Source organism: Diceros bicornis, chromosome 37 (assembly GCF_020826845.1).
Source record: "Diceros bicornis minor isolate mBicDic1 chromosome 37, mDicBic1.mat.cur, whole genome shotgun sequence".
Classification (NCBI taxonomy): domain Eukaryota; kingdom Metazoa; phylum Chordata; class Mammalia; order Perissodactyla; family Rhinocerotidae; genus Diceros; species Diceros bicornis.
The window spans coordinates 566,067-576,015 of NC_080776.1; the positions used below are offsets into that span (position 1 = coordinate 566,067).

At 37.9% G+C, this 9,949-nt stretch overlaps 1 protein-coding gene across 1 annotated transcript; it reads left to right on the plus strand.

Annotated features, from left to right (window-relative positions):
- Positions 1-692: 692 nt before the first annotated feature.
- Positions 693-1,631, plus strand: LOC131398981 (olfactory receptor 2L2-like). The gene has a single exon (XM_058532872.1). The coding sequence runs from the start codon at positions 693-695 to the stop codon at positions 1,629-1,631; it is 939 nt and encodes a 312-aa protein (XP_058388855.1).
- The last annotated feature ends 8,318 nt before the right edge of the window (positions 1,632-9,949 follow it).

The window sequence follows — 9,949 nt, forward strand, 5'->3', positions numbered from 1 at the left end:
GTATAATCTATGGATTTACATAAATTTTCTATTCATATGTTTTGAATATATCTGATTTTGATGATACCTGAGTTTGTGAAGGGCAGTAAATCATACTTATCCCTATGAAGTCATAATAAAACTGTTTTTTGTTTTTTGTTTTTTTGTTTCTTTATTGCAGTAACATTAGTTTATAACATTGTATAAATTTCAGGTGTATATCATCATATTTCTATTTCTGCATGGATTACATCATGTTCTCATGTTCACCACCCAAATACTAATTAAAATCCATCACCACACACATGTGCCTAATTATCCGTTTCAACCTCCTCCCTCCCCCTTTCCCCTCTTGTAACCATCTATCCAATCTCTGTCTCCGGGTGTTTGTTTGCTGTTGTTATTATCTACTACTTAATCAGTGCAGTCATAAGATATTTGACCTTCTCCATCTGAAAACTTTTTTTTTTTTAAATAACTTTACGGATTTCTTAGAAAACACTTTGGCCATAAATGTTTGCATATTCAAATTTTAATCACTGGGTCAGAAAATAAGCTTTCTGTTTTCCAAAACTGATAAGTTCAGCTCTTCATTTAAGAGTTATATAATTTTAAATACTACATAATCTGACTAAAATAATGTTAAAAATAGCTTATACTTTTATATTAATTTACTGTTGTTTTTGCCTCTAGGAAAATCATATCAATGCCCCATGGAAAATTCTAATCAAACATCAACTGATTTCATCTTATTGGGATTGTTTCCACCATCAAGAATTGGACTGTCCCTGTTCATTCTCACTGTTCTCATTTTCCTAATGGCTCTGTGTGGCAATCTGTCCATGATCCTTCTCATCCTCCTGGACACCCATCTGCACACACCCATGTATTTCCTCCTTAGTCAGCTCTCTCTCATGGACCTGAACTACATCTCTACCATTGTCCCCAAAATGGCTTTCAATTTTCTGTTTGGAAATACATCTATCTCCTTCTTTGGGTGTTGGATTCAGAGCTTCTTCTTCTTAACTTTAGCAATTGCTGAAGCCTTTCTCTTGACTTCTATGGCCTTTGATCATTATGTGGCTATTTGCTTTCCTCTCCACTATCCCATTCGTATAAACAAAAGAGTGTGTGTGCTGATGATAACAGGATCTTGGACAATGGCCTCTATCAACTCCTGTGCCCACACTGCTTATGCCCTCCAAATCCCTTACTGTCGATCCAGGGCCATTAACCATTTCTTCTGTGATGTCCCAGCCATGTTGACCCCGGCCTGCGTGGATACCTGGGTTTATGAGTACACAGTGTTTATGAGCACCACTCTCTTCCTTGTGTTTCCTTTTATTGGCATTGCATGTTCCTATGGCCGGGTTCTCCTTGCTGTCTACCACACGCAGTCAGCAGAAGGGAGGAAGAAGGCCTATTCGACCTGTAGCACCCACCTGACTGTGGTGACTTTCTATTATGCTCCCTTTGTTTACACTTATCTACGCCCAAGATTCCTCCGATCTCCAACAGAGGACAAGGTTCTGGCTGTCTTCTACACCATCTTGACCCCAATGCTCAACCCCATCATCTACAGCCTGAGAAACAGAGAGGTGATGGGGGCCCTGAGAAGAGTGATTCAGAGAATCTGTGCTGTGAAAATGTAGACAAAGCTTTCTGCATGTGTACCCAGGACTTGGTTATAAATTTATTAATCAGTATGTAGTAATTAAAAATATTATTTTATGCTTAGAGTGCAAGGACTAAAATCAACCAAGAGGAGAAGAAAATCACTAATGTCTGGACAAAATTACTTTGTAAATATATGTAAAGCTAATAATTCTCAAGGAGATTAATTAAAAAGATTTCTCTTATGACTAAATTTCAACCTATCAATTTCTTGTAAATCTGAATTTAATTTTAAATATAAATTTAATCAATGGCATTTTAATGATTCCTCTCAAATTTCAGGTCGTTTGTGGACTTTGTATGAGAAACAGGAAGTGGCTTCATTTTTCAAATGCCTGTTTATTCATTTTATCGTCATATTTTCAATTACATGTTAAAATGATGTTAATGTTTTTCTCTTTTGTTAATAATGAGTTTCTGAAACTTCATATGAAAGGAGTGTTCTTTTCCATTAATTATCTTTCATATTAATTTTTAAATTGTTAAATTATTATCTTTAACTTTTATTTGTATTTCTGTCTGTGAATATTTTCTTTGCAATGTTGCAGACGAATTCTAATGACTCCCTGATATGCTTTATTGCAATGACTGTGTGTACACTTTTATTTAAAATAATTTTGTGACAAAGTTTACTACCTAATTTCCCTAGCATTTCCTGTCCTGGCAATCAGGTGAGATAGTTAATAATTTTGTAGATGACACAGAGAGGGTCTCTGGGATGGAAGGATAAGTCATCCCCTGCCCCCATCGTGGCTTATTAGTGCTGCCAGGCAGAGATCCTTCTCTCTTCTAGGGAGTGGCCACTTCCACCACTGTTCTCCATCTGCAGCTGCTGTTGACATCACCACCACCAATTTAGTTCCATGTCCCAACCCAGCCAGTGCCTTTGGGGTCCTGTCATGCTTTGAATAAAGATGTGTGTGTGCATATGGGGAGGCCAGGCCAATTTCTCCATGTACATGCTGCCTGAGCCCCCATGTGTAGGTGCTGTTGCTGGACCAAATCTACCTGCTAATGCTGTCATCCGCCTAGATCTTCTGCTCACATGCATACTCAGAGATAAAATTATGAATTTTAAGATTTCAACTACAGAATCTTAAAGCAAGCAAGGAGTCTTTCTGAGTGTGAGACCTCATGCAAGCACACAGGCCACACGCCCATGCTGAATCAGTTTTGAACCTGAATAATTACCCCATGTACCTCAATATCTAAAAATCTCTTGTTACATGTTACCCTCAAGATCCAGCCATGTTGTAGCAAATGGTAACATTTCATCTTTTTTATGGCTGAGTAGTATGCCACTGTGTATATATATATATATATATACCATATCTTCTGTGTCCATTCATCCATCAATGGACACTTAGGTTGTTTCCATAGCTTGGCTATTGTAAATAAGGCTGCTCTGAACATAGGGGTGCATATATCTATTCAAATTAGTGTTTTTGTATTCTTTGTAAAGCTACCCAGAAGTGGAAGAGCTGGACTTATGTTTTATTCTTAATTTCTTGAGGAATCTGCTTACTGTTTTCCATAGTGGCTGCACAAAATTACATTTTAACCGACAGTGTCCAAGAGTTCCCTTTTCTGCACATCCTATCCAACACTTGTTATTTCTTGTCTTTTTGATAATAGCCATTCTAACAGGCGTGAGATGATATCTCATTGTGATTTGATTTGCATTTTCTTAATAATTAGTGATGTTGAATATATTTTTATGCGCCTGTTCAACATCTTGTGTCTTCTTTGGAAAAATGTCATTCAGATTCTCTCCCCATTTTTTCATCAGTTTGTTTTTGTTGTTGAGTTATATGAATTATTTATATATTTCAGATATTAACTCCTCACTGGATATACAACAAGAGTATTTTCTCCCATTCAGTAGGTTATGTTTTCACTTTGTTGATGGTTTCTTGTGCTGTGCAGCTTTGTAGTTTCTTGTAGTCCAATGTGTTTATTATTGCTTTTGCATCCCTTGCCTCTGGAGACATGAGATTCAAAAAGATACTGCTAAGACCAATGTCAATGACAGTGGGCATTCTTGTCTTCTTCCTGATCTTAGAGGGATAGCTTTCAGCTTTTCACTGTTGAGTGAACTATTATCAGTGGATTTGTGATATATGGCCTCTATTATTGTGAGGTATCTTCCTTCTATACCCATTTTGTTGAGAATTTTTATCACAAATTGATTTTAAATGTGTCAAATGCTTTTTCTGCATCTATTGAGAAGATCATATAATTTTTATCCTTTATTTTTTAATATGGTGTATCACTTTGGTTGATTTGTGGATGTAGAACATCCTTGGATCCCTGGAACAAGTCCCATTTGATCATGGTGTATAATTCTTTTAATATTTTGTTCTATTCAGTTTTGCTAATATTTGAATGAGAGTATTTGCATTTTTGTTCTTTAGATATATTGTCCTGTAATTTCCATTTTTTGTGTCGTCCTTGTCTGGTTTTAGTATTAGGGTCATGTTGGTCTTATAAAACGAATTAGGAAGTAATCCCTCCTCTTCAAATTTTGAAAGAATTTGAGAAGAATACGTATTAAATCTTCTTTCAATGTTTGGTGCAATTTACCAGTAATGCCATCAGGTCCTGGACTTTTGTTTTTTAGGAGGTTTTTGATTCTGTTTTAATCTCCTTACTAGTATTTAGTCTGTCCATAGCTATTTCTTCATGATTCAGTCTTGGAAGATTGCATGGAATTGCTTCTTATTTGTGGGCTATAAATCTGAGGTTCCCACAAGCTCCTCCTCAGGTTTCATTAATCTGCTAGAGTGGCTCAGAAAACTCAGGAAACTGGTTTTCTTACTAGATTACCTGTTTATTACAAATAATGTTAAAGAATATGACTGTACAGCCAGAGCAAGCAATATTTAGGGTGAGATCTGAAAGGGAGCTGAACAGAACACTTTCTGTCCCCATGGAGTTTGGGGCTCTGCATCTGGAATGCATTCTGGTTCCCTTATCTGGAAGCTCTCTGAACCCAGTGCTTTGGGGGTTTTATGGAGGCTCCATTGCATAGGCGTGATTGATTAAATCATCAGCCATTGGTAATTGAACTCAATCTCCAGCTGCTCTCCTCATCCTGGTGGTCCTGGGATTGAGACTGAAAGTTTCAAACCTCTAATTACACAATTGATTCCCCTGGCAACCATCCTTCATCCTTAGATAAGCTAGGTACTTTCTAAATGTCACCTCATTTACATAGCAAAAGACATCTTTATAGCTCTAATCACTGAGTAAATTCCAAGAGTTTTAGGAACACTGTGTCAGAAATGAGGAATGATCAAGACAAAATTCAAATTTCTTACTATAAATCACAATATCACAGAAACTCAGATCAAAAGGGTGAGATTCTAATCCATGCAGAGGCAAGGTACTGTGGAGACTAAGCACTTCAGCTTGGATTAAAAAATTATCTTCGAGGGGCTGGCCCTGTGGTTTAGCAGTTAAGTGCTCACGCTCTGCTACTGGTGGCTTGGGTTCAGATCCTGGGCGTGCACTGAGGCACTGCTTGTCTAGCCATGCTGAGGTGGTGTCCCACATACAGCAACTAGAAGGATGTGCAACTATGACATACAACTATCTACTGGGGCTTTGGGGAGAAAAAGGGAAAAAAAAGGGGGAGGTTTGGCAATACATGTTAGCTCAGGGCTGGTCTTCCTCAGCAAAAAAAAAAAAAAAAGAGGAGGATTAGCATGGATGGTAGCTCAGGGCTGATCCTCCTCACAAAAAAAATTTTTAAAAAATAGAGAAAAGGGATCTTTAGGATGTGGAAGGAAGGAAGTTGGGCACAAGGTTAGTTCCAGGAATTGTTGTTATACCTAGTTTAGCTAGGTTGTAGTAGTGCTTGCCACTCAGATACAAACATGTTGCTCACCATCTACTTAGAATCTGGTATCAGAAAGTGGGTTCTCTATGGCTTGTTAGTGAGATTCTGTCTCAAGGCACTACACGGTCATGTTTCCAAACCTGCTTTGGGAAGGTGATCCTTAGGAGCTGAAAGGAAAGGAGATTGGGCATGAAGCTATTTGCAGGAATGGGTGTTATACTTAGTTTATCTCAGCTGTAGTAATGCTTTCCACCCAGATACAAACAAGTTCCTAACCATCAACTTAGAACTTGGTATGACAAAGTGCCTTCTCCTTGGCTTGTGAGTAAGATTCTGTCTCGAGGCACTCACGGTCCTATTTCCAAACCTGTTTTAGGAAGGTGATCCTTAGGAGCTTGAAGGAAGTGAGATTGGGCATGATGTTACTTCCAGGAATGGGTTTTATTTATAGATTAACTCAGCTGTAGTAATGATTGCCACTCAGATACAAAGATGGCTACCTACCATCTACTTACAAGCCAGGATAAGAAAGTGCCTTCTCAAAGGCATGTGATTGACATTCTCTTTCAAGGCCCTTCATGGCACTGCACAAAACCTGATTTAGGAAGACGATCCTTAGGAGCTGAAAGGACTATGAGACTTCTTCTCAAGGCCCAAAATGGCAATATGTTCCAAATGTGGTTGAGAAGGTGGTCTTTACTAGCTGGAAGGAAGAGAGATTTGGCATGAAGTTATTTCCAGGAATGAGTCTTATTTCTAGAATTTCTGTAGTAGTGATTGCCACTTATATAGAAACTTGTTCCTGGACATCTACTTAGAAGCAGGTATCAGAAAGTGGCAGGGATCAGAAACTGCCTTCTCAAAGAAATGTGAGATGCCTTCTCAAGGCCGGAAATGGCAATATATTCCAAAGCTGGCTTAGGTTTGTGATATTTATGAGCTGGAAAGAAGAGAGACTGGGCACGAAGTTATTTCCAGGAATGGGTAGATCAGCTGTAGTAATGAATGCCTCTCATATACAAATGTGCTCTTATACATCTAATTAGAAGCAGGGATCAGACAGTTCTCAAATGAATGTTCCAAACCATGTTCCAAACCTGGTTGAGGAAGCTGGTCCTTATGAGTTGGAAGGAAGAGAGATTGGGCACGAAGTTATTTCCAGGAATGGGTAGTATCCATAGTCTAACTCAGCTGTAGTCATGATTGACACTAGATCCAAAGATGTGTCTTACCATCTACTTACAAACTAGGATAAGGAAGTGCCTTCTCTAACACTTGTGAGTGAGAGTCTCTCTCAAGGCCCTACATGGCCCTGTGCAAAACCTGCTTTGGGAAGGCGATCCTTAGAAGCTGGAAGGAAGGGAGATTTGGCACCATGTTATTTCAGGAACGAATCTTACACAAAATTTAATATATATACAAAGAATTTCTATCAAATCAATGAGAAAAGAGAGATAGCTCTCTTTCCCCACTCTGAAAAATCATGGCAAGCACTTGAGTATACATGATATCCATAGAACCATGGATCCTCCTCCCCACAGAACCAAAAGACTGACAATACCAGTCAATACCAATACAAAACTTGCAATTTGGACTCATCAAAAGTGAGGGGTCCCTTATTCAAGATGATCTAGTGTTAAACTTCCTTCCCCAATCATTACAAATGTTTAGAACACTGTCATAAATGTTTAAAACCATAAATACTTGAAGCCCACCAATCAAAACCTGCCCAGCCAGTGTTTCTGTGTGCCAAGCTGTTCTCTCTAACCTCTTAATTTTTCCCTGCATCCTGAATTTGGGAGATAGACCTGAGGGCACATGCCCCCTGTTTCCCTGCAGATTGATCTCACAGAATAAAGGGCATTTCTTCCTCAAAAACTGATGCCATAATTAATTGGCTGTTTATGCACATCAGCCAAGAGAACTCCAACTTTGTGTGGTAACAGTTTGGTGACTACAAAGGGACCAGGGCCTGTGACTGCCTGCCTGAGGCTCTGGAACCCCCAGCAGGGTGTGGGGTTTTTCATTGACCCTAAGTGGCTTGACTGATCAGATTCCTGTTTACCCCTATGGGTCCAGGCCCCAAGGCACTTCTTTTTTGTTTTGGGAGAAGAAAAAAGCTTCAGCATCAGATGACTTTTGGGTAAGTAACCTGTTAAAACGTTCTTGTGCCTAAAATTATCTAATGTGTCATCAGGATTGTGGTTTAGAGGCCCCACTGGGGGGATTTTGCTGGGTTAAACTCCCAAGGCTAGAGTTGTGGGTTCAAGGGAGACAGTATAAAAGGGTTATAGGCACTGGGACACTTAAACGATGGAGTTGGAGTCCTGAGCTCTAGAGTAGGGTCCCAGAATACCTTGTATTAGAGTCACTGAGTATTGGATTTCTGTGTCTGTTCTTGTTTATGTATGTCCGACTGTTTTATTTGTTAAAATTGGCTGTTTGTGGACTGACTTTCTTGATGATTGTAACAAACTCTCTTTAGAAATTATCTTGTTTGTTGTGGCCATCTTGGGAAAGCCCTCAAAAATGGGGATAACAGTAAACAACTGGCAAGGTAACCTGGGATAATTTTAAATTACAGTGGCCACTTTGGGGATCCTTTGTAAGTGCCAGGTAATGGAGAAATTTTTTTCAAGTCTAGTTTACCATCTTCCAATACCTAAAAGTTCCAGAAGGTGTAAATGTTAACAAAGAACTACAGAATCTTACCAAACTTGTTTTGTGTCCTGAAGTCTAGGCTTAATAATCATCATGTTGGGGGGGGGTCCCCCAAATACAGTCAGACAAAAGTTTGGTTCCATGCCATTTTATGGTCAGAGATGGTGAGACAGAAATGTGGGTTACACTCCCATTTGCAGCTAAGAGTCCTACCAAACTCAAGCCATTAGAAGGAAAATTCTGATTAGATAAGGTCATCTAAAAGTGCACTTAAAAATAAAGACGTCAATGAGTTAACGAGACTCAGACATTTTCTGGGACACTGCTGTTTAATACCGCCGGGTATAGTTACTGCTCATCCCAATTGAAACATGACAAGATATTTAAAAGGATTTCCAACTTACGATCAGAAATTTGGTCAAACTGGAAGCTGATATTCAGAGCTTGATAGGAATTTTCTTTTCAGGCCTTCTTCCCTAAGTTAAAATAAAACTAAGCACCCAGAGGGAAAGAAGCAAATTAGGGATGATGTAGTTGGACAGGTAAATCAACCTATGGTGTCATTTAAGTTACAACACAATCTCTGAGGAATTAAGAGCAACTGTCATTAAAAAAATCATTGCAAGACTGGAAATGCAGCTCTAGAGGCAGTATAGATTCCACCTATTTCCCTTATCTCGGAGAGCTTGCAAACTCTCTGGGAACTATCTAGCCCATCACCAATTCCTAACGCTGAAGAAAATAAAAAAGGAAAAAAGAAACAAAAATGGCCATAAGTGCAACTTTGCCAAAAATCTAGCATCTTGTGTGTCTTCTCCACACGTGTTAGGAGAAAGCTTAAAACAAAATTTGGATTCATAACTAGGGAGCATTGCATTACTGTACCTGAGTCATGACAGTAATTTTAAAACAATAGCTGTGGAGTTTCTGTGTATGTTTATATATATATACATACATATGTGTGTATGATAACCTACCTCTGGATGGTATAATTTCTAAAGACATCTATTCCATTGGCTTAAAGTAAGCACTTATGTAAATTATTTCTAAGTGTAATAGCAGCTAACCCAAATGTCTTTCAAGTTAATATGATATAATCTTTGGTAACTGAAAGTTAATTTAAGATGGTTGGTTTGATTAAAATGAGCATGTCCTCAGAGTTATCAACATTGGATGTGACACAGACATGCAGCCAATATTTGATTAATTGATCAAATAAGGTGATGTTATCTCTATTACAAAACTGGTTAGCAAAAATAATAACTTAAAATGATAGCTAATTATTTCTAATGTCTCATGAAGTTTTGTAGGCAATCTAAATAATTACTGGGAATGAGTAAACTAACTAAAGGTGAAAAAGAGATAAACACATTGGAAGAACATTTTAACAATGCTTGTGTTATGGCATGAATATTTAAGATAACTTCCAATATCTCTCTGGTAACTTGAAACATTGAAATTCTGCTAGGTGCAGTTGTTATAAAAAATTCATTGAACACCCAGGTTATTTTCAAATAAGATAACATACTGAAACATTATTACTAAACATGCCTAAGTTTACCTACTTTTGGCTTCTTATTACAGAGAAGAAAAAAACTAAAAGATGTTTGGGTCTATTAGTAAACATGACTTGTACTTTATTAAAAATTGTATTATGAAGTAGCATGTTTTTAGAAATTATAAAAAATATTTATAAAGTTGCCAAGCCACATAATGCTAATGTAAAACACGGTTTATAATTGCTTAATTCTTACTGAAAATTAAGGTCTGTAACAGCTAAGAATTCTAATTATT